The 26,085-nt window shown below is 56.1% G+C and overlaps 2 protein-coding genes across 3 annotated transcripts in view; one reads left to right on the top strand and one right to left on the bottom strand.

Moving 5' to 3' along the window:
• CPSF1 (cleavage and polyadenylation specific factor 1) overlaps nucleotides 1-8,651 on the top strand; it is an 11,238-nt gene extending 2,587 nt beyond the window's left edge. The window contains exons 2-37 of one of the 2 annotated variants that reach the window (XM_016216621.2): nucleotides 791-818; nucleotides 910-1,052; nucleotides 1,160-1,240; nucleotides 1,368-1,519; nucleotides 1,597-1,743; nucleotides 1,832-1,971; nucleotides 2,042-2,152; nucleotides 2,251-2,344; nucleotides 2,447-2,534; nucleotides 2,611-2,733; nucleotides 2,815-2,866; nucleotides 2,952-3,046; nucleotides 3,119-3,193; nucleotides 3,265-3,345; nucleotides 3,419-3,508; nucleotides 3,738-3,848; nucleotides 3,926-4,067; nucleotides 4,146-4,324; nucleotides 4,412-4,548; nucleotides 4,620-4,794; nucleotides 4,869-5,075; nucleotides 5,166-5,255; nucleotides 5,330-5,473; nucleotides 5,554-5,706; nucleotides 6,378-6,494; nucleotides 6,569-6,659; nucleotides 6,728-6,812; nucleotides 6,876-7,017; nucleotides 7,102-7,254; nucleotides 7,342-7,518; nucleotides 7,608-7,674; nucleotides 7,751-7,798; nucleotides 7,876-8,031; nucleotides 8,110-8,239; nucleotides 8,317-8,455; nucleotides 8,530-8,651. In XM_016216621.2, the coding sequence (XP_016072107.2) occupies nucleotides 791-818; nucleotides 910-1,052; nucleotides 1,160-1,240; nucleotides 1,368-1,519; nucleotides 1,597-1,743; nucleotides 1,832-1,971; nucleotides 2,042-2,152; nucleotides 2,251-2,344; nucleotides 2,447-2,534; nucleotides 2,611-2,733; nucleotides 2,815-2,866; nucleotides 2,952-3,046; nucleotides 3,119-3,193; nucleotides 3,265-3,345; nucleotides 3,419-3,508; nucleotides 3,738-3,848; nucleotides 3,926-4,067; nucleotides 4,146-4,324; nucleotides 4,412-4,548; nucleotides 4,620-4,794; nucleotides 4,869-5,075; nucleotides 5,166-5,255; nucleotides 5,330-5,473; nucleotides 5,554-5,706; nucleotides 6,378-6,494; nucleotides 6,569-6,659; nucleotides 6,728-6,812; nucleotides 6,876-7,017; nucleotides 7,102-7,254; nucleotides 7,342-7,518; nucleotides 7,608-7,674; nucleotides 7,751-7,798; nucleotides 7,876-8,031; nucleotides 8,110-8,239; nucleotides 8,317-8,455; nucleotides 8,530-8,577 (4,191 nt within the window). In that variant the 3' untranslated portion in view covers nucleotides 8,578-8,651. Of the gene's footprint in view, nucleotides 1-790; nucleotides 819-909; nucleotides 1,053-1,159; nucleotides 1,241-1,367; nucleotides 1,520-1,596; nucleotides 1,744-1,831; nucleotides 1,972-2,041; nucleotides 2,153-2,250; nucleotides 2,345-2,446; nucleotides 2,535-2,610; nucleotides 2,734-2,814; nucleotides 2,867-2,951; nucleotides 3,047-3,118; nucleotides 3,194-3,264; nucleotides 3,346-3,418; nucleotides 3,509-3,737; nucleotides 3,849-3,925; nucleotides 4,068-4,145; nucleotides 4,325-4,411; nucleotides 4,549-4,619; nucleotides 4,795-4,868; nucleotides 5,076-5,165; nucleotides 5,256-5,329; nucleotides 5,474-5,553; nucleotides 5,707-6,377; nucleotides 6,495-6,568; nucleotides 6,660-6,727; nucleotides 6,813-6,875; nucleotides 7,018-7,101; nucleotides 7,255-7,341; nucleotides 7,519-7,607; nucleotides 7,675-7,750; nucleotides 7,799-7,875; nucleotides 8,240-8,316; nucleotides 8,456-8,529 lie in introns of both variants that reach the window. The other variant, XM_016216620.2, reaches the window with a different exon arrangement.
• On the bottom strand, nucleotides 8,603-26,085 carry ADCK5 (aarF domain containing kinase 5). Its single transcript, XM_016216623.2, has 15 exons — nucleotides 26,037-26,085; nucleotides 17,329-17,435; nucleotides 16,445-16,594; nucleotides 11,157-11,232; nucleotides 10,824-11,024; nucleotides 10,600-10,740; nucleotides 10,402-10,515; nucleotides 10,185-10,316; nucleotides 10,023-10,106; nucleotides 9,823-9,904; nucleotides 9,667-9,745; nucleotides 9,491-9,582; nucleotides 9,173-9,425; nucleotides 8,980-9,096; nucleotides 8,603-8,891 (listed from the first exon to the last, which is right to left on the bottom strand). The coding sequence occupies exons 1-15, from the start codon at nucleotides 26,046-26,048 to the stop codon at nucleotides 8,786-8,788; spliced, it is 1,746 nt and encodes a 581-aa protein (XP_016072109.1). The 5' UTR covers nucleotides 26,049-26,085; the 3' UTR covers nucleotides 8,603-8,785.

The raw sequence follows: 26,085 nt of genomic DNA, 5'->3' as shown, positions 1-26,085 counted from the left end.
ACCTGCAACCTTGATGTATCAGGACGAAGCTCTAACCACCTGAGCTACTGGGCAGGGCCTCTAATACTTTTTGCCTTAAGATCCACTTTGTCCAATAGTAATGTGTGTTCTCATTGACGGGTTTGTCTACATGGGAAGTGATATTCTGTGTAGTTGGGTGTGAATGACGCACTGTGTCTTTCTGCTTGTTTCTTATTTCTTCCTGTTTCCTTCTTCTTGGCTTTATTTTGGATTAATCACGTTTTTATTTCATTTTGTTTTCTCTACTGGTTTTTAGTTATACATTTTGTGTCATTTCCTCATTAGTTACATTAGAGATGACAGCAGGCCTCCTTGATTTATGGCAGTCAGGCTCAAATGAGTACTTTTGCTCAAAATGACACGGAACCCTTGTTCTAGCCTTTTTATACCCTTACTCTTTATTCTGTGGTCCCATGTTTCACTTCTGGGGGGCAGAGCCAGGCAGATTTGGGGTGCATAGAGTGGCTGTCCACAGCCTCTGACCCTGTGTGGTCCCCGCTTGGGTTGGGTTCCTCAGGAGAAGCCTGTGGCCAGATTGGGTACTCAGAAGTGAGCGAGGCTTTGTGCATGTTGGGCTTCGGTGTGCATGGCTGTCTCCAGAAGCCTGGTCTCGTGCTTCTCACCACACTGAGGGTTCAGTCAGGGCTGCCGGGGGCATGGCCAATCCTGGGTGGTCTTTTCCTGTTGTCCTTCCATGAGGCGGGGCCACCGGTGGTAGCAGTGTGTCTCTTCATTCCCCCCCCACCCCCCACCCCGCTTCTTCCTCCAGGCACCGACCAAGAATGACAGGAGCACAGGTGAGCACATGGATAGCTGTCCTGGCCACGTGCTTAAGGGTGGGTGGCTGGGGCAAGGGAACCAAACCTGTACTCACTGCCTCTCCCCCAGAGGGGAAGGCCCACCGGGAGCACCGGGAAAAGCTGGAACTGGTGGCATCCTTCTCCTTCTTTGGCAACGTCATGTCCATGGCCAGCGTGCAGCTGGTGGGCGCCAAGCGGGATGCCCTGCTGCTGAGCTTCAAAGATGCCAAGGTGGGCGGTGGGCTTGGCGGGGGTCCTGAGCACAGTGGCAGTTGGTGGGTGGCCAGGCTGGGCAGGGCTGTGGTGGGCGGGCTGAAGTTCTGACATGCTGCCCACAGTTGTCAGTGGTGGAGTATGACCCGGGCACCCACGACCTGAAGACACTGTCTCTGCACTACTTTGAGGAGCCAGAGCTGCGGGTAGGGCTAGGCTGTGCCCCCACCCCACCTGGCCCCTCTTCTTTCCCCCCTGTCCCAGCCCTTGCCCCCCCTTCCCTTGAGGTCTCCCATTTGCCCTGTGGCCTTCCTGATGTCCCTCCACTCCCAGGACGGGTTCGTGCAGAATGTGCACACGCCGCGGGTGCGTGTGGACCCCGACGGGCGCTGTGCAGCCATGCTCATCTACGGCACGCGACTGGTGGTCCTGCCTTTCCGCAGAGAGAGCCTGGCTGAGGAGCACGAGGGACTCGTGGGCGAGGGGTGAGTACGGTGCGGGTGAAGGTACCTAAGCCTCATTTGTTCTCTGCCTTTCACCCACTGAAGCCCTTGGCCCCCAGGCAGAGGTCCAGTTTCCTGCCCAGCTACATCATCGATGTGCGGGCCCTGGATGAGAAGCTTCTCAACATCGTTGACCTGCAGTTCTTGCACGGTTACTACGAGCCCACCCTGCTAATCTTGTTTGAGCCCAACCAGACTTGGCCTGGGTGAGCCCCTGCTGTGGGCCCCCTGAGGGGCGGGGGCGCGGGAGCAGGAGCGGGAACCCCCTGGCTGACACACTTGCTGTGGTCCCAGGCGGGTGGCTGTGCGACAGGACACGTGCTCCATTGTGGCCATTTCATTGAACATCACGCAGAAAGTCCACCCTGTCATCTGGTCCCTCACCAGCCTGCCCTTCGACTGTACCCAGGCCCTTGCTGTGCCCAAGCCTATAGGTGAGGGCCTTGTGGTGGGGGGCGGGTATGGAGTGCCCTGAGCCCTGCCCACCAGCATGTCCTTCTCCAGGTGGAGTGGTGGTCTTTGCTGTCAACTCGCTGCTGTACCTGAACCAGAGCGTCCCCCCCTATGGTGTGGCCCTCAACAGCCTCACCTCAGGCACCACTGCCTTCCCTCTGCGTAAGTGTGGGTGGGGCAGGGCTTAGGGTGGGTTTGGAGGAGGGGTGGGGAGAGGCTGCTGGGTCCGTCTGATGCCCCCTCTGCCTCTGCCCCAACAGGCACCCAGGAGGGTGTGCGGATCACCCTTGACTGTGCCCAGGCAGCCTTCATCTCCTACGATAAAATGGTCATCTCCCTCAAGGGTGGAGAAATGTGAGTCCCTGCTTCAGTGAGCCCTGTGCTCCTCAGTGTTGTCATCGCCCTATCTGTTGCCCTGGGAGCCCTGCCCCCAGCTCAGTTTCCCCCCTCCCGCAGCTATGTGCTGACCCTCATCACCGACGGGATGCGCAGTGTCCGTGCCTTCCACTTCGACAAGGCTGCTGCCAGCGTGCTCACCAGCAGCGTGAGTGGGGACTGGGAGGTGGGCTTGGGTCTGGGTCTGGGTCCAGCAAAGTCACCACCCACGCACCCTCTCTCAGATGGTCACCATGGAGCCCGGGTATCTGTTCCTTGGCTCTCGCCTAGGCAACTCCCTCCTTCTCAAGTACACAGAGAAGCTGCAGGAGGCTCCAGCCAGCACTGTCCGCGAGACTACTGACAAGGTGGGTGCCTGGGGCTGTCTATGGGGACACTGCCCCACGCAGGGCATCCCCAGGGCTGCTCACTGCCCTCCTGCCTCACAGGAAGAGCCTTCATCAAAGAAGAAGCGAGTGGAATCCACAGTGGGCTGGTCAGGTGAGATTTGGGGCCATGCTGGGGTAGGGGTGGTGCTGGGGCCAGGTGACCAGGGCAGTTCAGAAGGGTTCCCTGTGTGCTGCAGGTGGCCAGTCAGTGCCACAGGATGAGGTGGATGAGATTGAGGTGTACGGCAGCGAGGCTCAGTCAGGCACACAGCTGGCCACTTACTCCTTTGAGGTAAGTAAAGTTGTGCACAGAAGGGGCTCCACCCTGGCTTGCCCAGCCGCCTGACCACAGCTGTTCCCTCAGGTGTGTGACAGCATCCTCAACATTGGACCCTGTGCCAATGCTGCCATGGGCGAGCCTGCCTTCCTGTCTGAAGAGGTGCGCGGGTTGGGAAGGTGGGTGGGGAGGTGGGTTGCGTGGGGCACCTGTCCTCACCTTGGCCCCTGCAGTTTCAGAACAGCCCTGAGCCGGACCTGGAGATCGTGATGTGTTCTGGCTATGGCAAGAACGGGGCCCTTTCCGTGCTGCAGGTGTGTGTGGGGCAGGTAAGGGTGGTGCCTCCTGGGGACCTGGGTGGACAGACATACCCCATTGTCCTTCCAGAAGAGCATCCGGCCCCAGGTGGTGACGACGTTTGAACTTCCTGGCTGCTATGACATGTGGACAGTGGTTGCCCCAGTGCGCAAGGAGCAGGTATGTGTGCCCCAGGCTGTAGGAAGGCTCCAGGGGGGTGATGGCCCAGTGCTGCGTCTATGTGAGGCCTAGGGGCAGCTGGGGGCAGTGGGGCTGAGACAGGCTTTGCTGTGCGTGTCCCAGCGGACGCATCAAAAGCTTGTTCTGGCTCTGCTGTGGGGTCTACCCCCTCTCCAAGCATCCCAGGCTGGGCAGTGGGGTTTGTGCTCTTTCTGTCCTCACAACACAGGAGGAGACTCCTAAGGGCGAGGGTGCAGAGCAGGAGCCCAGCACCCCCGAAACAGAGGATGACGGGCGGAGACATGGGTTCCTGATTCTGAGCCGGGAGGACTCCACCATGGTGAGGGGCGCTGGCAAGGGGGTGCCTCAGGTGGGGCCCCGCTGGCAAGGGGTGCGCCTCACCGCCATTGCCCACAGATCCTGCAGACCGGGCAGGAGATCATGGAGCTGGACACCAGTGGCTTTGCCACGCAGGGTCCCACAGTCTTTGCTGGCAACATTGGGGATAATCGCTACATTGTGCAAGTGTCACCACTGGGCATCCGCCTGCTGGAAGGAGGTGGGCCAGGCGGGTGGGCAGGCGGGCGGGCAAGCTGGTGGGCAGGGGCGGCTTGTACTGACTGCCGTGTTTCCACAGTGAACCAGCTGCACTTCATCCCCGTGGACCTGGGTTCCCCCATCGTGCAGTGTGCTGTGGCCGACCCCTACGTGGTCATCATGAGTGCTGAGGGCCACGTCACCATGTTCCTGCTCAAGAGCGACTCCTATGGCGGCCGCCACCACCGCTTGGCGCTGCACAAGCCCCCGTTGCACCATGTAGGCCTCTCCTCTTCTACCCCCAGGGTCCAATGTCTTCCTGTCTGCTGCCCCCCCCACCACCACTGAGCCCACCCTTCCCTGCAGCAGTCCAAGGTGATCTCCATGTGTGTGTACCGAGACGTCAGCGGCATGTTTACCACTGAGAGCCGCCTGGCTGGGGCCCGCGATGAGCTGGGGGGCCGCGGTGGCTCAGAGGTGGAAGGCCAGGGCTCAGAGACCAGGTGCGTGGGGAGCCGGGATGCAGGGACTGGGGTCCCTGTGGCAGGCTGCTTGTGACGCATGTGCCCCACAGCCCCACCGTCGATGATGAGGAAGAGATGTTGTATGGAGACTCGGGGTCCCTCTTCAGCCCCAGCAAGGAGGAAACTCGCAGAAGCAGCCAGCCACCCGCTGACCGAGAGCCCACTGCCTTCCGGGCAGAGCCCACTCACTGGTGCCTGCTGGTGCGGGAGAATGGAACCATGGAGGTAGGTGGTGCCTTGTGCCCCACCCCTGCCTCCACATCCCCCCCCCACCTCCATTCCTGCCTCTCCCCTCGTAGGTCTACCAGCTTCCTGACTGGCGGCTGGTGTTCCTGGTAAAGAACTTCCCAGTGGGGCAGCGGGTCCTGGTGGACAGTTCGTTTGGTCAGCCCACCACGCAGGGTGAGGCCCGCAAGGAGGAGGCCACACGCCAGGGGGAGCTGCCCCTTGTCAAGGAGGTGCTGCTGGTAGCGCTTGGGAGCCGCCAGAGCAGGCCCTACCTGCTGGTGAGCATAGGCCAGTGCCTACCTGCCTCCCCACGACACTGCGTATGCCTGTGCTGTCCAGGCCCCTTGGTGACGCGACACCATCCCCAGGTACACGTGGACCAAGAGCTGCTCATCTACGAGGCCTTTGCCCACGACTCACAGCTCGGCCAGGGAAACCTCAAAGTTCGCTTCAAGAAGGTGCGGGGTGGCCAAAAGGGGCATGGGGAAGGGTGGGGGCAGGGACCTGGCACTCACAGCACCTCCACCATCAGGTCCCCCATAACATCAACTTCCGAGAGAAGAAGCCTAAGCTGTCCAAGAAGAAGGTGGATGGTGGTGGAGCTGAGGAAGGGGCTGGGACCCGAGGGCGTGTGGCGCGGTTCCGCTACTTCGAGGACATTTACGGCTACTCAGGGGTAAACAGGTGGCTTTGTGGGAGCTGGGCCAGAGCAGTAGGGGCCTTGCTCCAGCAGCCTCCTCACAGTGCTGCCCCCAGGTTTTCATCTGCGGTCCCTCACCCCACTGGCTTCTGGTGACCAGCCGGGGGGCCTTGCGTCTGCACCCCATGGGCATCGATGGCCCCATCGACTCCTTTGCCCCATTCCACAACGTCAACTGCCCCCGCGGCTTCCTGTACTTCAACAGACAGGTAGATGTCTTCTTGGAGCTGCCCAGGGCAGGAACAGGTGCTGGGGCCTGGAAATGAGGCCCTTGGTGACTGGGGATGGAGTGTGCAGAGGTGGTGGGGGCCCAGGCCAAGGAGGTAAAACTTGGGCTTAATGCTAGGAAGGTTTGGAGGATGGGTTGAGGGCACCTGCCTAGGTGGCCTGGGTCATCACTGTCACTGCTTTGTCAGCTGAGATTGCAGCTCTGCCCTTAGGAGCTGTGTGACTCTGGTTGAAGTGCTCATCCTCTGTGAGCCTCACTTTTCTCATATGTGTCACCTGAGAACTCAGTGATGATGTGCTGATGCCCCTAGGACTGTGGGTGAGGGAGGGGCTGGGATCCTGGCAGGGTCTCCCTCACCTGTCTGTGCATACCCTGGCATGACCATTGTCCGCCACCCTTTGCCTCCAGCCTCCAGTCTCCAGTCTCTAGTGCTCTCTGTTCCTGGCCCTCCCTTGCCCTCGCCCAGACCACAGCTGTGGCCAACATCCTAGCCGTAGGCAAGCCTGAGAGAAGGGACAGATGGCAAGCTGCAGCTGCTTGCTCACTGTGCTCCAGCAGAGTCAGGGCTAATCCCAGGGATCCCTCTGGGCCTGGGGTTGCCTGTGTTGCTTTCAGCAGGTGCCTGGGCTCACTGACCCCCATATCCCCCAGGGCGAACTGAGGATCAGCGTTCTGCCTGCCTACTTGTCCTATGATGCCCCGTGGCCTGTCAGGAAGATCCCACTGCGCTGCACGGCTCATTACGTGGCCTACCACGTGGAGTCCAAGGTCCGAATTCCCCTCAATGCCAGGAACCTTCTGGGTGCCTGGTCTCTGGTATGTGACACCCTCCATTCCCCCAGGTGTACACTGTGGCCACCAGCTCCAACACACCATGCACACGCATCCCACGCATGACGGGCGAGGAGAAGGAGTTTGAGACCATTGAGAGAGGTAGGCGGTGCTCGAGCTGGGCCTATTCTTGGGGCCACCCCTCCCTGACAAGTGCTCTATCACTGCAGATGACCGGTACATCCACCCCCAGCAGGAGGCCTTCTCCATCCAGCTCATCTCCCCAGTCAGCTGGGAGGCCATCCCCAATGCCAGGTGAGGCTGGGCGGGGTGGGGGGCCAGGTGGCAGGGATTGCATCCTGACTCAGCCTCTTACAGGATTGAGCTGGAGGAGTGGGAGCATGTGACGTGCATGAAGACGGTGTCCCTGCGCAGTGAGGAGACTGTGTCAGGCCTCAAAGGCTATGTGGCTGCCGGGACCTGCCTTATGCAGGGGGAGGAGGTCACTTGCCGTGGGCGGGTAAGGGGCCAGTGGGCAGGGACAAATGTGCTGGCGGCCCCTATGTGGTCCCTTCTCGTCACCCACCACCCTCCCTGTATGCAGATCCTGATCATGGATGTGATCGAGGTGGTGCCTGAGCCTGGCCAGCCCCTGACCAAAAACAAGTTCAAGGTCCTGTATGAGAAGGAGCAGAAAGGGCCTGTGACCGCCCTATGCCACTGCAATGGCCACCTGGTGTCAGCCATTGGCCAGAAGGTGGGGGTCCCTGCCCCATTTGGCCTGTCCCAACCCCATGGCTCTGCCCACCTACAAGCCACTGGCTGCCACCTCTCTTGTCCGCAGATCTTCTTGTGGAGCCTGCGTGCCAGCGAGCTAACGGGCATGGCCTTCATTGACACCCAGCTGTACATCCACCAGATGATCAGCGTCAAGAATTTCATCCTGGCCGCAGACGTCATGAAGAGCATCTCACTGCTGCGCTACCAGGAGGACAGCAAGACGCTGAGCCTTGTTTCCCGGGTACCCATGGGGCCGTGGGGCCGGCACCCTGTGCTGGGTGGTCCCTGTCCCCAGGCAGACCCTGATGTGACACCCCCCTCTGTCCCCAGGATGCCAAGCCCCTGGAAGTGTACAGCGTGGACTTCATGGTGGATAATGCCCAGCTGGGCTTTCTGGGTGAGTGCAGGGCGTGGGGGCCAGGGTTCCTGGGACTTTGGAGGTGGCCAGGGCTGACTCTGGGCTCTTTTCCCAGTATCTGACCGTGACCGCAACCTTATGGTATACATGTACCTGCCAGAAGGTGAGTACTCCCTGACCCCTGGGCTAGGCAGTGGGTGGAGGTGGGGTGGGCCATGACCTGAGGTCCCTCTGGCTCAGCCAAGGAGAGCTTTGGCGGCATGCGTCTGCTGCGTCGGGCAGACTTCCACGTGGGTGCCCACGTGAACACCTTCTGGAGGACCCCATGCCGGGGTGCTGCTGAGGGGCCCAGTAAGAAATCGGTCGTGTGGGAAAACAAACACATCACGTGGTTTGGTGAGTGCCTTGTGGGGCGGGTCATGGGGTGGGGCAGGTGGTGCTGGGATCACCTGGCTCACACTGTCCCCCCCACAGCCACACTGGACGGTGGCATCGGGCTCCTGCTGCCCATGCAGGAGAAGACCTACCGGCGGCTGCTGATGCTGCAGAACGCACTGACCACCATGCTTCCCCACCACGCCGGCCTCAATCCCCGCGCCTTCCGGTGAGTATGCCCCCTCCACCCTCCCTCCACCTCCCACCAGGTTTGTCTCAACTCCCCACTGCCTGACGCCTCCCCAGGATGCTGCACGTGGACCGGCGCACCCTGCAGAACGCAGTGCGGAACATCCTGGATGGAGAGCTGCTGAACCGCTACCTGTACCTGAGCACCATGGAGCGCAGTGAGCTGGCCAAGAAGATTGGCACCACGCCAGACATTGTGAGCGACCCCCCACCTCCCTGCCCCACCTCACCCCATCTCACCCCATCCCTCACCTGCCCCTCTCCCCACAGATCCTGGATGACTTGTTAGAGACGGACCGAGTCACTGCCCATTTTTAGACCCCTGGATACAGCCATTGCCCCAACCCCTTTTTGTACAAAACACAGGAAAAAGATTTGTTTGGTTTGAGAAATATGTGTGGTCATTGCAGGGCCTCCTGGCCCTACCACTGGTCAGAGTCCCCAGGCATCCCCCCCACTCCAGGTGACAGTTGCTCCAGTGTCCCAGGTCTTGGGGTGTCCACATCTCCAGTCCTGCCTTGGGGACCTAGGTCTCCAGGTACTCGTATAGTCCCTCAGTCCTGGGCATGAGGTCCAGGTGCACCAGCACTCGAACCAGGAGGGCAGTAAGCCGCATGGACAGGGTCTCCAGCCTGGGGTGAAGGGGTGGAGGGGTTGCAAATCAATGGGGAGCAGGCCCTGGCCTCCCACATGCCTGCTGGGCCCCAACTATCCACTCACCTCAGGGCCACTTCAAATTTGAACGTCTCCCAGACAACCCTGACGCGACGCAGGAGGCTGGTGCCATAGACACTCGGGTGCGCTGAGCCTGCCAGGCGGCTCCAGCCCCTGACAGCACTGCCAGAGACATGATCAGCCCAGCCCCATCCCACACCCACACCCACCTCCACCTGGGCTCCCCACCAGCACCCACCTCTTTGCCATGAGGAAGTAGCGGTCTACTGGGGCGCCAAGGGCGGTATTGATGGCTCGGACAGTGTTGATGTTACGCAGCACAAGCAACATGGGCCGAGGCAGGGCCTTAAGCACAGCCATGATGTCCTCAAAGTGTTCCCGTGCCATGGCCTGCATGTAGGCTGCCTCCTCTCGGCTCAGCAGGTGTGAGCGCCACAGCTGCCCCAGGCGCACAGGCCTCTGCATGAGCACCTCCGAGAACAGGAAGTAGTCTGTGGGGGCGGGGCTGAGCCAGGCTGCGCACCTGCACACCCACGCGCACATGCCCCAGCCTCACCTTGCACCCCAAGTGTTGCTGCGTGCGTCTTCATTGAAATGTCGTCTCTCAGGATGATGGCCCGCCACAGTTGGCACAGGGCTGCGCGGTCCCTGTGGGGCCCAGAGTGAGCCGAACCACAGGCAGGAAAGGCCAGGCCCAGGCCCAGGGCCCCCCCCCCCCGCCCCCCCGCTTACTTCTCATCCAGGAACTGGTAGAGCCCATGGTCCAGCAGCACCAGCTCTGCTTTCCCGTCCGGGCCTTTCCGCACCAGAACTAGGACAGGGCACACTGGCTCATGCTCACCCACTCCAGCCCCAGCTCTTCCTCCACCCCCTGGGGGCTCTTCCTACCATTGCCAGGGTGGGGGTCGGAGTGGATGAAGCCAGTGTAGAAGATCTGCTCAGCAAAAGCCTTGATAAGCTTCTCTGCTATCTGGGGCGAGAACAGGGCCATGCCACTGTCACACAGCACATGGCACTCCCCCCACATCCCCACTGTGCACATAATGTACCCCCTCCCTCATGCCACACCCTGTGCACACGGCACTCACGTCCTGCACAGCTAGGCCCATGGACTTGATGGCCTCCACATCATTGACCTTGCAGCCCTCACAGAACTCGGCTGTCAGCACGCGCTGGGGGGAAGAGGGAGACTACGTTCAGCAGGGCTGGGCCTCCTCCTGCCCTCCCACCCAGGAGGGGGCCCAGCCCACCTTGCTGGACGTATCCCAGTGTACACGGGGGACCACAACATAGTGGAAGTGCTGCAGGTCCCGTGCACAGCGCTCAGCGTTCCGGCCCTCGTTTTCAAAGTCTAGCTCCTGGGCCAGGATCCCCTTTAGGTCCTGGGGGCCACACAGGCGGTCAAGGGTCGGGGCAGCGCAGCCCAGCACATACAGGGTGCCACTCCTGCCTGTGGGTGGCGGTTACCTGGAGGACCCAGCTGAAGCCAAAGCTGGGGTGCATGAACTCTACCAGCCTGAGCAGGAGCTCCAGGGTGTGGATGTCCCCATCAAAACGGTCCCGCAGGTCAATGTACTGCACCTGCATAGGGCAAGGGCATGGGGAGCACCGGACTGCTGCTGCCGCCACCCAAGCCCACTGCCACACAAGGGGGACCCCTCATACCTTTACAGCCACAGCGGTGCCATCGTGCAGCCGGGCACGGTGTACCTGAGCCAGGCTGGCGGCTGCAATTGGCTGGTAGTCAAACTCCTGGAAGAGCTCATGGGGTGGGGCTTGGAAGTCCTCAAGGAACAACTCGTCCACCTTCCAGAAAGGATTCTTAGAGCATGTTGAGGCCACCACTGAGCCCCACCTCCCAGCTTCTTCACTTCCGGGGCAGAGCTCACCTCTCGGATGCCACGTGTTAGGGCCCTGTCTTCCAGCACACGCAGTGTCCTGATGTACTCAGGGGGCAACAGGTGGTTGAAGGAGCACAGTCCCTGGCCCAGCTTCACGTAGAGGCCCCCGTTATTGATGGCCCCGGCTACCAGGGCATCGGCTGCCCGTTGATGACACGCAGACATCACCTCCAAGTACCCCGGGCTGTTCTGACCACAGGCATGGAGGGAGGGGATGGGGGCAGGCGGGCACCTCCTCAGTCCACCCAACACCCACCTCCAGAACCTCTACGTCCCACAGTACAGATGGGCCCAGCTATAACGGAGGACACACAGACAGACCTCTTCTACCCCTCGCAGGATGATGTTTGTGCACCACCAGTAGTCCATGGAGATCTGCAGCCCGACCCTCAGAGACCTGTCAACAAAGGCTACCTCAGCCCCAGCAGGCACTCAGTTTCAGGCCCTACCCTGCCAGCCCCTCAATGCACCAGGGGCAGAGGATGCTCGGCCCAGCCTCCCCTCTCTCAGAACAGTGTCAATCTCAGCTCCTGGTCTGCAGAACAGGCCACCTGCATCCATGCCACCCCTCAGCCCCTGAACACCGCCAACTGGTGCCCTGGACCCACGGGAGGAGTGAGAGCTGGGGTGGGGGCCTTGGCCCTTAACCAGATGCAGTCTTTTCAGTCTTTTATAGCACACTAGTTATAGAAGAAAATCCACTCAGGACCAGGCACACTTGTGATGGCTGGCCAGCCAGCAGCTGTTGCCATCTCCCATGTGCATGCACCCTCACTCCAGGCCCTCACACTCCTAGCCCTGCTTCCTCTACACTGTGGACAGGAGCCCCCAGGGAGTCAATTCCCAGATGGGGATCCCCAGTGCTCTCCTGCCAAGAGGACATCCCAGAGAAATGAGGCCCAGGCCCCTTCTGGTGTCAACAGGGGTCCTCACACACTCCCCACGCCCAAGGCTTTGGACAGGCAGCCCTGGGTATGCAGAGAAAAGGGTCCAGGACTGGAATCCAGGCCTGCAGCACTCCGACCTTCACAGAAGGGACATGAGACTCCTGCCCTTCAAGGTAGGAGCCCTAGGAGGACCCAGGGCCAGCCGTCCAGGCCAAGCCTCTCCACTTTGTCCTGCTCCTGGCCACCGACACCACTGATGACATAGGACCAAACTGATGGCAGGGTGAGTGAGAGAGGATTTCTCAGCTCCCTGGAGACATGGGGGCAGGGCCCTTCCTAAATAGCTCAGTGCAAAACCAGGGCAAGGTCTGCATGGGTGGGTGACATTCAAGGTGACAACTGAGTCCCCAAATTAAGGAAAAGAGAAGCCAGGTGTCTCCCAGCTGGAGAAAGGAGTTACAAATACAGACACAAGGATGAGCTACGTTGACGCTAGGAGGTGTCTGTGTGAACACAAAGGCTAGACATCTGTGACTGAATACAGAACACACGACTCTAGTCCACAGAAGGCCTGGGGCATGCCGCCTAGAACAGCAAGCACAGCGGTATGCTGGTCACGGCTCTGAGACCTATGAACTTTCTCCATCCCAAGGAACAGTGGTCAATGCCAGGGCTGCGAAAGGACAAGATGAGCCTGGACTGTCCTGTGCAGCAGGAACAAATGCTCAAAAATGAAGACATCAAAAGAATCTGGGCCCGGCCAGGCATGGCTCAGTGGTTAAGCATCGACCTAGGATCCAGGCGATCAGGGTTCGATTCCCGGTCAGGGCACATGCCCGGGTTGCGGGCTCGATCAATGACTCATCATTGATATTTCTATCTCTCTCTCTCTCCCTCTCCTTTCCTCTCTGAAATCAATAAAGATATATTTAAAAAAAAAAAAAAAAAAAGAATTTGGGCCCGGCTGGGCGTGGCTCAGCGGTTGAGCATCGACCTAGGATCCAGATTGAGGTTTGATTCCTGGTCAGGGCACATGCCTGGGCTGTGGGCTCGATCCCCATTGACTCATCATTGATGTTTCTGTCTGTCTCTCCCTCTCCTTTCCTCTTTCTGAAATCAATAAAGATATATTAAAAAAAAAAAATTGGAGATGTTAATGGAAAAACCTCAGTTCTCTGTAAAGCATTGCCACTTTATGTTTGAAAATTTTAAAAATAAAATGTTGGCCCGGCCGGGTGTGTCTCAGCGGTTGAGCATCCACCCAGGATCCAGGCGATCAGGTTTTTTGGTTTTTTTTAGATATATCTTTATTGATTTCAGAGAGAGGAAAGGAGAGGGCGAGAGAGAGCTAGAAACATCAATGATGAGAGAGTCATTGATTGAGCCCACAACCCGGGGGAATGTGCCCTGACCGGGAATCGAACCCTGATAGCCTGGATCCTAGGTCGATGCTTAACCGCTGAGCCACGCCCGGCCTGGCCAGGCGATCAGGTTTTGATTCCGTCAGGGCACATGCCCGGGTTGCGGGCTTGATCCCCAGTCGGGGGCATGCTGGAGGCAGCTGATCAATGAGTCTCTCATCATTGCTGTTTCTATCTCTCTCCTTCTCCTTTCCTCTCTCTGAAATCAATAAAGATATATTTTAAATAAATAAATAAAATGTTGGAGATTTTAAAAAGAGTCACAAAGCTAAGCTGAAGGGGCTCCCACTAGCCACCCTGGAATGGTCTCAGAAACAAAGTATCAGTGATACTAACAGAGCATGAGTACAGGCCGATGTGAGTAACTGAGTAAGTAAACCGGGGAGGAAACATCCTTCCAGTTGAATGCCAACCAATGAACATGGAAGGAAGGAACGAACAGAAAAACTACCACGTGAAACCACAACACTGAGAATAAACTCACCCCAGAAGTGGGCAGAGGAATGGGAACAGGCATTGGTAGGTTCCAAGTACACGGGAGTCACCTGGGGACACTGCTATTCCTGTCCAAATGTACCACCCGAATGTAACCAAGAGCAAACATCAGGCAAACCCACCTGTCTACAAGAGGGGTCAGCAAAATTTTTGATTACAGGGTTACACAGTATTTGGCTTTCCAGGCCATCCAGTTCCCACAATGCATTACAGTGAGAGTAGCCACAGGTAGGGGTGGGCTGTGACCATGTTTCCAAGAAGCTTTAGTTACAAGATGGGCAGCAGCCTCGTTTGGCCAGTTTTCTGACTCCTGTTGTACATTACTGGCCCATAAATAGCCTCTAGATCTGTCCAGGTCCCTGTGTCTAAAGAACTAACTACTGAAGAGGTCTGGCCTTTGCCCCAAATCCTTACAGCCATGAAATTTCTTGAGAGACAGCAGCATCTGACTCATGGTGGCCCAGTTTATAATAAGGAACTAGATGACTAGAAAGACCCACCCTATATGATTAGAGTTTTGGGACTTTGAGCCAAATGGTATCAGCCAAGCAGGGAGGGGCTTGGTGTCAGATTAGTACTGAGGCTAATGATGGGCTCAATCATGCACTGAAACTCCAGCAGGGTCTCTGGACACTGATGCCCGGGGGGGGGTAATCCATGTGGATGACACCAGGTGGTAATGGGTCTGAGGGCGCAGAGCTCCAGTCTGAGACCGTCCCAGGCCTGATCCAGTGCGTCCCTCTCTTTAGCTGGTCCTGGTCTGTACCCTTTTCTTTCTTTTTAAAAAATATATTAAAAATATGTATATTTCAGGGAGAGGAAGGGAGAGGGAGAGAGAGAAACATCAATGATGAGAGTCACTGATTGGCTGCCTCCTGCACGCCCCCCCAGTGGAGATCTAGCCTGCAACCAGGGCATGTGCCCTGACCAGGAACTGAAATGCAATCTCCTGGGTCACAGGCCAGTGCTCAACCACTGAGCCATGCTGGCCATGCTCTGTACCCTTTTTTGTAACAACACCACAATCTTCAGCACAGTACTTTCCTGAGTTCTGGGAGTTGCCCTGGGAACTGCCAAAACTGAGGAGGCTGTGGGGACACCCCAGTGGCAACCCCAGAACTAGCAGCTGGTGTCAAGAGTCCTGAGCAGATGTGAGGGTCTGGGGAACTGTGCCCTGACCTTGAGTTTAGCCATATGAGCCAAGGAGACACTGGGGACTGCTCCAGACTGGAGGACCTGAGATACGGACTCTGGACCGATCCTGTGCTGAAAGGGTTGTGACGGCGGGTGGTGACAGGACAGATCTGAGGGTCATGCTGTATTAGATTCCTGGTTGTGTTTAGGGAGAAGAAAGTCTTTGTTTAGGAAACACACTCAAGCTTTCAGGGATGATGGAGCATGTTGACAACTTGCTTGCAAAGTTTCCAGCAAGAAGTTCTTTAGTATTATTCTTGCAACCTTTCTGGACATTTAAAATTGTGACAAAAAAGGGGAGGGAGCCCAGAGACTGTAAAATGTAGGTCCTGAAGCAAGCCTCCCTCTACTCCAGTCTTTGTGCATTGGGCACATGTGACACGTTCTGACCTTGGCCATCCTGCAACAGAACAAGCACCCGACCTCTCATGGTCAGACTTACCCCTACCCATGTTCCCTCCCTGGGTTCCTGCACCCTTGCTGCCCCTTATCCAGGACCTGCTGTGTGTTCTCGGTCTCCAGAAGTCCTCTGGTCACCCTGCACCCAGCCAGGGACATTCCATTAGGCCTGACTATCCTGGCAACTGTTAAGGTTTAGAGCTGACAAGAAGGCATAGACTTGGGGAGGGGGGCTCCCTTCCTTCCAATCCCAGCTCAGCCTCTGAAACTGTGGTGGAAAATGTGCTCTCAGGAGCACAGCAGAGAGGCAGGCACACAAACCTGCTGCTGGGGTGTCCGACACATGAGGCAGGTGAGACACAGGGACAGTCCCACAGACACGGGAGAGTCACAGAAGAAAAGGCAGACCTGGCTCCACACTCTGCCATCCACCTTGAGGCTTGCACAACACAGAGGTCAACACCCAGAACTAGCCCATAAGGGCGACTGGGAGCTTCAGTCGCCCAGGGAGCAGTAACCAGCTTGTCTCGTCCTGGAGACAGGGAGTAGGTGGGTGGACAGCCATCTGGCACCTCTGGCCTAGTGTAAATCTCAATGAAGCTTCTGGCTAAATGCCTGAAGGCCACGGTGGCCTCTACCTTCCTTCCCTGGAGAAATTGGCCCAGGCCATGGAGGCAGCAGGTGCTCACAGCCAGAGGATTACAGCACCCCATCCCCAGCAGTACCCCTAACCAGGGTCTTATGAGGTCTTTCTGCAGGCAATCTTGTGCACAGTGGGTTTGGGTAAAGTGAGGGTTCACTCAGTGCCAAGAGCTGGAAATTAGGACCTTGAGGCTGTAGGAATTCCTGGATCTGACCAAGAGCAGGAGTGCTGACCCACGGTGCTCCACCCAGAGATCAGCCCTGCCTCCAACATCCTGACCAGGAGACAGGGTCAAAGAGGCTGATGAGCAGACAGCACCATGTCCACTCCAGTGCATGGGGGCAGGTGAGAGAGCAGCCCTCCCTCAGAGCCCCAGACCCCTCTGAGTGCCAATTCTCCTGGGCCAGAAGGGAGGTGAAGAGGAGGGTGGGAGGCACTAGTCCTCTCCCCAGCCCCCACCAGTCAAGGGAGATCTGGAGGGTCTGTGGAGGTGTGTCCAGTGTGTACTAGGCCCATGGGGGCAGGGATGTGCAAGGGATAACGCAGCACCACGCCACCCAGCCCTCCTACCTGCCGAAGCGCCCGACACCGTCCACCATGAGGCGCATCCTCCTCTTCTCCTGCGGCTCCGCTGTGAAGTAGTGGATGCCAAGGAGCAGGGGCAGCCCCACTGCTGTGGAGGAGAGCACCTTCTTCCACAGGGGCTGGGGTCTCAAGGACCTGGAGAGACAAAGATGTATAACTGGCTACTTCCTGCCCACGCCCCACCCCCCTGCCTGGCCTGGGCTCTGCAGGTGACGTTGGTGTCAGATGACTATGTGGTCAACAGAATGCTCTCTGACCACAGTGTCCAAGTCATCTCGCCTGAGCTCCACAGGCACCCAGGATGCCAGAATCCAAGGGGCCAGTGGATGGAGAAAGTGGCTCCTTGACTACACGGAAAGCCACTCATGGGACCAGGGCCACCTACCCTGTAGTTACCCCCACCATGCACCTCGCTGATGGCCCAACTGGACTGCAAGCATCAGGATGGCAAGACGTGTAAGTAACATACAGCGAAAACGATAAGAGGTCAAGACAACGCAGTGGGAGCCCCAGCACCTACTCTAAGCTACTGTTCTACCAGGCCTAAGTCTCACCTGCAACCCCTGCCCACCTCAATCTGCCCATCCTGCCCACTGGCTCTGGTCTTGGACCCTCGTGCCCCGGCGTTTTTTTTTTTGGCCCCGATACAGCAATCCCTCCTGCGTCCACTGTCTGAGCCTCAGCTCTGACTGTCTTCTGCTCACGATGCTGCTGCAGGGTCCTGCCCATGAAATCCCAGTCCCAGATCAGCCCACCACACCAGGAGCAAACACATCCCGTCTTGGGGGAGGAAGGGTACAGAGAAGGTCCAGCCTTGGGCCCACAGGGTTCATCCATCCCTGCTGGGTGAGAGGCTGCAGAGAACTCACCACTGAGCAGGCGGGACCCTAAGGCTTCTCCTGAGGAAGGCGGTAGGGATGGGCCAGCTCTGCGGCCTGCTCTGCAGCACAGCGCGGTGTAAGTGGCAAAGTGGTAACTGCAAAGGGAGCAACAGCACGGGGTCAGATGAGGTGGCCACATGCCCTCACCCTGTCTGGCACTACTGGGGCCCTGAGGCCTATCATTTAGTCTTCCCTGCTGCTGAGACCACTGGCCCACAGTCCAAGGAAGGCATTCTGGTTTCCAAAGGAAGTGTCAAGAATGCTTAACCACACAATCAGAAAGACAGGACCAGGCCTTGCATAGGTGGTTGTTCTGAAAGTAGATGAAGGCGCCAGGAACTCGTTACGCCGACCCCAGAGGCAGAGTGGAGACCCCAGACAGCGGGACACACAAAGAAGCTAAGTTCCTGGGAGGAGGCTCTCTGCTCACTGGCAACCTTAGTCTCCCAATCTTACTTGAATTACGGGTCTTACAAGTTCCTCAACCACAAATTTCCCAACTGCAAATTCTCAGTTTCTAGGGGGAAAAAACATTGTGTATAGTAAATCATAGTCCACAGCACAGATGTTAAGATTATCATTGTGAACTCTGGGCAAGATACAGAGCTGACTTTCCAATCATTTCCTGGCCAAAGCATGCAGCCCTGAAGACAATTTCAAGGACAGCAAAGCAAAGCAAAGTCAAAGAAAAATGTCCATGACCTACTGTCCCAAGAAGAGGATGGTGCTGACAAAACCTTTGCTCAGCAAGGCCACACACAGTGAGGGCCAGAGTGGACAGGCGTTCTGTGCACCCTCCTGCTCCTCTGGCCTGCACACCTGACTCTGCCATGCTGGGCCACACAGAAGAGCAGACCCAGAGAACATATCTGTGTGCACACACGGTTCTCAAAACATCAGTGAGTGCCTGCAGGATGGCTGGGTCCAGACTGGGATCCCAATTACCTCCCACTGGACATCAGATGGGGGTTTGTGACAAGCAGATGTGCCAGGATGGTCAGCCCTGCCTGCTCACACCATACCTGCCCCCTAATACAACTCTGCCCATGCCCTGCCAGACCCACCCTGTGTCCCTCACCTGACTGCATACTTTCTACTGCTCAAACCTACCCACCCACCAGACACTGGCAGGAAGACTAGCCTGACAGTGGGCCCTGTGTTCGACCAGGGACCACAGAAAGACGCACACGGGGCCATGGGGACAGCACTGGGTGCAAGAGAGGGAGGAATCCTGTGGCCTAGCTGTCCAGAAGGATCCATGTGGACACTGTGGAGGGTTTTCTAGGCAAAGGATACAGCATCAGTGAGGGCCTGAAACCAGGAGAGTACAAGGCATTTCTAAGGAGACAGGCCTGGAAAACAAGTGTGCCCAGAGGTGAAGAGGGGGCTGCCCAAAAAGAGAAGGGCTGAGGCAAAGTGAGCTGGAGATAGGCAGGCGGCCCAAGGCCCTCACCGAGGTTTTCCCAAGGGAGGGGGTGCTGTACTGGAGACATCAGCTTTGGAGCAGGCAGGGAGAGATGTGCAGTCACAAGGGCTTGGAGCCCAAGCAGTGGCTGGGGAGGGGTTGCTGGGTGAAGGAGATCCCAGGCAAGTGTGAGGAGCCGGGGAGTGCCGCCACAGCAAGACCACAACACACAAGCAACAACTGACAACAGCCACCAGCTGCCAGCCGCTGGGCTTAGCACTCATTATCAGTGACCCTGAGAAAACCCCAACAAGCAGATCTGAGGGGGGAAACCTTTTCTCAACAGTAACCTGGCCTCTTCAGAAAGTCATCAGGATCCATAAGTTGGGTACTGGTGCTAGGCACAGCCATTTATTGAGTCTCTCTACTTCTGTAAACATTCGCAGTTTTTTATAACAAGACATTAAATAAAAGGTTACAAGAAAAAAGTGGGAGAACTGTTGTAGGTGAGGAGGCTAGACAGATGAAACACCAAGTGCAAAGCAGGAACCCCAACCTTGACCTGGAAGAAGCACCTCCTGAGACGATCTGAACACAGACAGTGGACACTGGGAATTGCAAGCTCTCCTCCCAGTCCTGTGCTCTCAATGGTGTGATTTTTATGAATTGAAGGTTTGCGGTAACCCAGCATTCAGCAAGTCTGTCAGCCCCATCTTTCCAACAGGCTTATGTGACGGCCAGCATTTTTTAGCAACAGTATGTTTTAATTAAGGTATGTATGTTCTTTTTTTAGACATAATGTTCCTGCACACTCAATAGACTACAGTATAAACATAACTTTTATATGCACCAAGAAACAAAAAATCCAAGAGACTTGCCCAACCAGGCGTGGTCCAGTGGTTGAGCATCCACCTATGATCCAGGAAATCTAGGTTCAATTCCCGGTCAGGGCACATGCCCGGGTTGCGGGCTCAATCCCCAGTGGGGGGCTTTCGGGAGGCAGCCCATCAATGATTCTCTCTCATCATGATGTTTCTATCTCTCTCTCTCCCTCTCCCTCTCCCTCCCTCTCTGAAATCAATAAAGATACCTTAAAAAATTTTTTTTAAAGTCCACGAGACTAATATTATTGCAGTGGTCTGGAACCAAAGCAGCAGTGTCTCCAAGGTCTGCCTGTGCTGTTCATATGTGGGCCATGATAAAGTCACCGGGGTTATAAAAGAGAATGTCCTTGATCAGGGGGTGCACAGTGAAGGTCTAGAGGGTATGTGTCAAAATGTCTGTGACTTACTATCAAATGGTTCAATGACAACAAAACATATGTTTTCAAATAGAAACAACCAGGACAAGACATTAGCAGTAGGCAGACCTAGGTGGTGGGCATGTCAGCTGGTACCTATATGTAAATGTTTTCATGATCAAAGGTGTGAAGCATCTGCCATTATACTCCATGTCCCAGCTGGGAAGGTAGCATTTCGGAGCTGGGGCAAGGGTCCTCACTTGGACAGACTCTGAGCCAGGACATTGGGCACTGTCTGCAGACACTCCTAGTTGTCACAACTTGGGGGAACGGGTGCTCCTGGCCTTGAGCAGGTAGAGGCCAGGGCTGAGGACAGCCACCGAAGGCTGAGCAACGGGGGCCAGACTCTGGACCCAGGACTCAGGGGCTGAAAATGGAATCCAGGTACTGGCACTTACTAACCATGCAGCATGGGTCAATTACTTCCCTCTGTGTGCCTCAGTTTCCCTGTCTATGAAGTGGGTACCACCACACTGTTAAAGTGCAGATCAAGTGAACCCACACTTGCAAAGCTTGGAGCACACAGCAGGCAGATGTGCGTGCTGAGCTCACCTGGGGTCAGGGAGACGCTAGTCTCTCCTAGGCTTCCTCCTCACTGTGCCAAGCCACCGGGCTGTCCCCAATACCCTCACCTCCTCTCAACAACCCTATGCAACCTACCTGACATAAAGCAGTACACTTGCTGGGCTGAACTGAAGCAGTTTCCACGGCTTCTTCAAAAGGAAAAGAAGAGTTTGTTTTGCCCAGAAGAGAAAAGAGACTATTACCAATATATGAAAAGTTTGGTGAGACCAGAGTGGAAGGGCAACAAAGTGGGGTCTGTTGCAAGCCCCATGGTGTTCACTATGGCAGACAAAAAAAGCAAATTACCAAAGCCAACCAACTATGATTATTCTGAGATGTCAACGTTCAGAGCAAAGATCTACAGGTTATCCAAGCAACGTGCCAACAGTCTGGAGGCGCAGAACCAAGGGCGCCCAGTTCAGAGAATGTGTGTGTACCACCCTGGAGCCCTGGCACAGCTATCCCAAGACAATGGCTGAACCCAGCATCACTTGAACCCCCTCGATGCCCCTGTGAAGGCTGAGCACGTGTGCCACACACACTCTAGGCACATCTGACTTAGCCAGCAGAAGATCGCAGGGAAGGAGAGCTCCTGAGGGCTCACCTTCAAGTCCCTCATCCTGGAGAAGCCCAGCCCACTAGGGGGGTGCAGAGTGAGTACTCATCCCCAGAGAAATGTGCATAGCTCCCGCCAGGCACACGCTGGTCGTGGCCACTTAGATTTTCTGTTGACCCCAGTAAGATGGCACAGAGTATGCAGATGGCACATGACTCACAGAGGCCTTATGCTGACGGGGTGTCATGAGTGGGGCAGAGTCCACGAGTGCCAAGCTCCGGGATGGAGGAACAGGTCTGGTCTGTAGCCTCGATCCATCACCCAGTGCAGGGGTAACTCCCCTCCTGACACCATCTCTGAATGGGGTAACAGTGTTCACCTTGCAAGGCTGGAAAGGTGAGAGATGGTGGAAATAAAGCTTATCACTCAGGCCTGGCACTTAACAGGCGCTCAACAAAAGGAGGGCGTATGCTGCAGCAGCTCCTTGCTGAGCCAGCAGCAGGATGACACCCATCCTGGTCCCACAATGGCCCGCTCTGAAATCCTCCAGTGCAAAGAGGTATTGACAGCCAGAGGGGAGCACACCGTCCCCAAGTCATTAATATGTAAGGCTTTGGAGAGAAAATGTCAAGTCACCTAACTCACCAATAAACTTAAACATCATTTTGATATTAAAACATACGATTCTTAATGTCACCCCAACAAATTCAATAAAAATTTTTTTAAAAGATTTTTTTTCTGTTCTAGCATAAGTTATCAATCAGTTGATAAGACCTGCAGGATTGGCCCAGGCTGGGCAGCTCAATTGGTTAGAGCGTCATCCCAATACACCAAAGTTGCGAGTTCAATACCCAGTCAGGACACATACAAGAATTAACTAGTAAATGCATAACTAAATGGTACAACAAATATATGTTTCTCCCTCTCTCTTCCTCCCTCCCTCCCCTTCCTTGCTCTAAATATTAATTAAAAACTTTTTAAAAAAAAGTACAGGATTGCCCTAGCAGGTTAGGCTCAGTGGTTAGAGTGTCAGGCCTCGGGCTGAAGGGTCCCGGGTTCGATTCCAACCAAGGGCATGTACTTCAGTTGTGGGATCGATCCCCAGCCCTGGTTGGGGCAAGTGTAGGAGGCAACTAATCACTGTCTCTCTCACATTGATGTTTCTCTTTCTCTCTTTCTCTGTCTCTCTCCCTTTCACTCTCTCTGAAAAGCAATGGAAAAAATATCCTCGGGTGAAGATTAAAAAAAAAAAAGTACAGGATTGTTTGAATAACAATACTATTATGAATTGGATTTTATTTAAAGTAAATTTTAAAAATATAAAACACACAGCCCTGGCCTGTGTGCTCAGTGGTTAGAGCATCAGCTTGCACACTGAAGGGTCGAGGGTTCAATTCATGGTCAAGGGCACATACCTGGGTTACAGGTTTGATCCCCAGCCTGGGTTGGGATGTGTGCAGGAGGCAACCAATAGGTGTCTCTCTCACATCGATGTGGTTTATTTCTCTCTCTCCCCCCGGCCCTTCCACTCTTTCTAAAAAAATTGATGGAAAAAATACTCTCGAGTGAGAATTAACAAAACAAAACAAAAACCACCAAAAACCCATATTGTTCTTTTAGAGAAGAGCATGCTAACCCTGAGTCATTTTACAGCAAAGTATGAGGCCCTGGCTGCGACCCTAGCCTCCTGACGACTGTCCATTGCTGTCAGGGGCTCTGGTGAGGAAGCTGAGGATCAGAGTCTACAGCCTCTGAGCACACGACAACTCAGTGCCAAGTCTCCAGGAATCGCCACCTAGTAGGAGCTCTGGCTACATCTCATCCTCCCAAACTCATTTCCTAGCACAGACTCCTCACTCACACTCCTGTGACAAAGATCTCTCTGGTAGACCCTGGGCAGCCCAGGCCTGTCCCCCAGGCTGCTGTCCTACCTAGAATACCCTTCGGTCCACCCTGATTCACCCCCCACCCCTGTACCTGGTCTATCCCTCTTCCACTGTCCTTATCACACAGGAGTAACTGTCAGCTTAGTCTCTGTGTCCCCAGCCGACTGAGCAGGGCCCATCTCTCAATCATGTCTGTACTTCTAGGACCTAGCACATGTTTTGCTAGATGAAGCGGAAACTCCATGAACACTTGTTGCACAACATCAACAGTGATAAGCACAGAATGAGCCAGAACCCACACGGTGCAGTCGAGGACACTTGTTGAACAGTAGATGGAAGGCATGGTCCAGCAAGAGATGAGCAGCCCTGCAGCAGCCTGGCGTGAGACAGGACTCCAAGGATGAGGCTGTGTGCCCACAACTCCACTGCACCCACAGGCTCCAGTCAGTTAGGGGTGCTCAATGCTTCCCAAACTATCCTCATCACACAGGAGACATCCCCAAAGCCCAAAGAGGTGATGTGGCTATAAATTCGGGGAGAGCCTACAGCCAAACTTTCCAGGGTCCAGTCCAGGGCAGTTTCCAGCACATCACATATAACCTGAACCACACCCAAGGCCTGAGCACCAGAGGTGCCTGGACACAGGTGCAGAGATGGCTGAGGGTTCCCAGGAAATCCTCCCATATGCCAGTGCCTTCTTGCCAAGATGACCGTACACTTGTCCCCGCACCTCTCCCACTCCCAAAGCCCTCCAGTGTGGACAAGATGAGATGGGCTTCCTGTCCCCAAGCCTGTTATGCTTCCTTAGAGCGTGTGCACAGTATGTCTGCAGAAACCCAGGGCTCATCGGAACTTGGCTAACAACGTGCAAAGCAGCAAAAAAGAGCTCTGAGTAGTAACACGCAAATCGATATTACAAAGCTCATAAATGTTGTGTACTTTTTTTTTTCTTTTTTGGTTAGTTCTCATATGAGGATATTTTTTCCATTGCTTCTCAGAGAGAATGGAAGGGAGGGAGGGATGGAGGGAGAGAGGAGAGAGAGAAACATGGATGAGAGAGAGACACATCAACTGGTTGCCTCTGGCATGCACTCCAGCTAGGGGCAGGGAGCACGCTAACCCACAACCGAAGTATGTGCCCTTGACTGTGAATCGAACCCACAACCCTTTGGTGTGCAAGGCAAAGCTCTAACCATCGAGCCACATCGGTCAGGGCATAAACCCCCAATGTGTATACTTTAACACAGAACAGTGAATGTGTACGGTCAATTATTTGGCACCAGCTAAGCCGTTTGTTTTCCTAACACCCCATGGATTAGACAGCTGATTAGAAGGAAAATGAGATGTCACTGCAGACAAGCCAGCCCACAGCAGTAAGAAGCCACCACCGAGTCTCATGATGATGCTGTAACAGAAACCTGCACAGACCTGACAAGAACCTGGGCAGTTCAATAACAGGGTCGACAGCCCTCACCCTTAGTGGGAGGGGAGACTGCACACAGACATGTCCTCAAGGTGAGCCTAGGAATCTGGGCCCAGGGCAGCGGCCCAGAGGACCATGGACACCTGTGACCCTCTCAGCCCATCAGGACTGAGAAACCTATGGGGTCCACTCTACTTAGTGGCTGTGAGTAGCTCCTAATTATGGGCTAAAACCTGTCCCTCCCTCCCTGGTCTGGAGCATTACCTGACCTGATGTATGAAGCAGCTTTATTTTTTAATTAATTTATTTTTTTAATTCTCACCTGAGGATATTTTTTCTATTGCTTTTCAGAGTGGAAGGGAGAGGGGGAGAGAGAGAGAGAAACATCAATGTGAGAGAGAGACATCCATTGGTTGCTTCCCCCACCATCCCCAACCAGGGCTGAGGATCAAGCCTGCAACCAAGGTACATGCCCTTGGCTGCAACTGAACCCAGGACCCTTCAGTCCAAGGGCAGATGCTCTAACCACTGAGCCAAATCAGCCAGGGCTGGAGAAGCTTTATAAGCTGTGAAGTGCTATACTCAAGGACAGGTCTCTCCACCTGACACCAGACTCTCAGACCGACACTGCTCCATGGCCTCAGCCGGTAAAACAACCTAAGTACTGGAGCTGCTCACTGCCAGCCACAGGTTCAGGGAGACTCATTTTACTGTGAATGTCTAAACCTACAAGGCTAGGTTTGAGAAAAATGCAAGCTCTACAGAAAACCAAAGCTTTAGGAGAGGATGGGGCTAGACCCTTGGGGAGGGAGTGGCAACAAAGGTGCTAACTGCAAAGATGCCTCAGATGGGGAGGCCACCGCCAAGCACCAGGGAACGCCAGCTGCCTCGGTCAGGGTCAACACGAGCAGGAGTGGGCAGGCAGCCCAGGGCCAGGCGAGCGCAGGAAGGATGCGAGGGCGGGAGGCGCGAGGGCCGGAGCCAGGGCAAGCGTCGGCTCAGGGCGGTCGCAGGTGGGTCAGGGACCAGGGGAAGGGTCCGCAGCGAGCAGGCGGAAGAGAGAGGCAGGGAGGGCTCCCAGCCTGGGCCGGCAGAGCCTGAGGGGACACACGGGAGAGGGACAGGGGTGTCCACAGCCCCGAAGCCAGGGCAGCGGGCCAGCAGCTGCCTTGGGAAAGGACGTCCCCCTGGGGAGGGTGGCGACGAGGGGTGAGGGCGGAGGCCTCTGAGCCTGTGAGGATGAGGGCTCTCGGGTGTGCGGGGACAATCCGCCCGGGGGCTTCTGAGTGGCACCCGGCATCTCCCAACAGGGTCTGGGGGCTTAAAGGGGAGTCCGGGTGGCAGGGTATTTGAGAGCTGTGAAGGACCCCTAAAGAGCGCTGAGGTCCGGGAGCGGAGGGGATCCCTGGGGGTTTGGGTCCCTGGCGGGCAGGGTCTCTGACAGCGCCCGGACGGAGCGGCTCTGGGGTGCGCAGGGAGTAGGGTCTCGGGGCCCTGAGGGTCCCGGACGGGCGGCTGACGGCGGCCGGGAAAGGGGACGCCGGCCGTGCGGGGGGACTCACCGGTCGCCACATGTTCCTCCCGCGCTCCGCTCCCGCTCGGCTCAGGCTC

The sequence above is a fragment of the Miniopterus natalensis genome, chromosome 16, assembly GCF_054644295.1.
Source record: "Miniopterus natalensis isolate mMinNat1 chromosome 16, mMinNat1.hap1, whole genome shotgun sequence".
NCBI lineage: Eukaryota > Metazoa > Chordata > Mammalia > Chiroptera > Miniopteridae > Miniopterus > Miniopterus natalensis.
The sequence above is the reverse complement of the archived record's forward strand: the minus strand, read 5'-3'. Positions and strand labels throughout refer to the sequence as shown.

What these genes read in the sequence shown, in the direction of transcription:
- ADCK5 (XM_016216623.2), bottom strand. An exon ending in GCACCGCTGTGGCTGTAAAG is followed by an intron (nt 10,516 to 10,599) that starts GTATGAGGGGTC and finishes TGCCCTATGCAG; the next exon opens with GTGCAGTACATTGACCTGCG. An exon ending in ACTGGGATACGTCCAGCAAG is followed by an intron (nt 10,107 to 10,184) that starts GTGGGCTGGGCC and finishes TCTTCCCCCCAG; the next exon opens with CGCGTGCTGACAGCCGAGTT.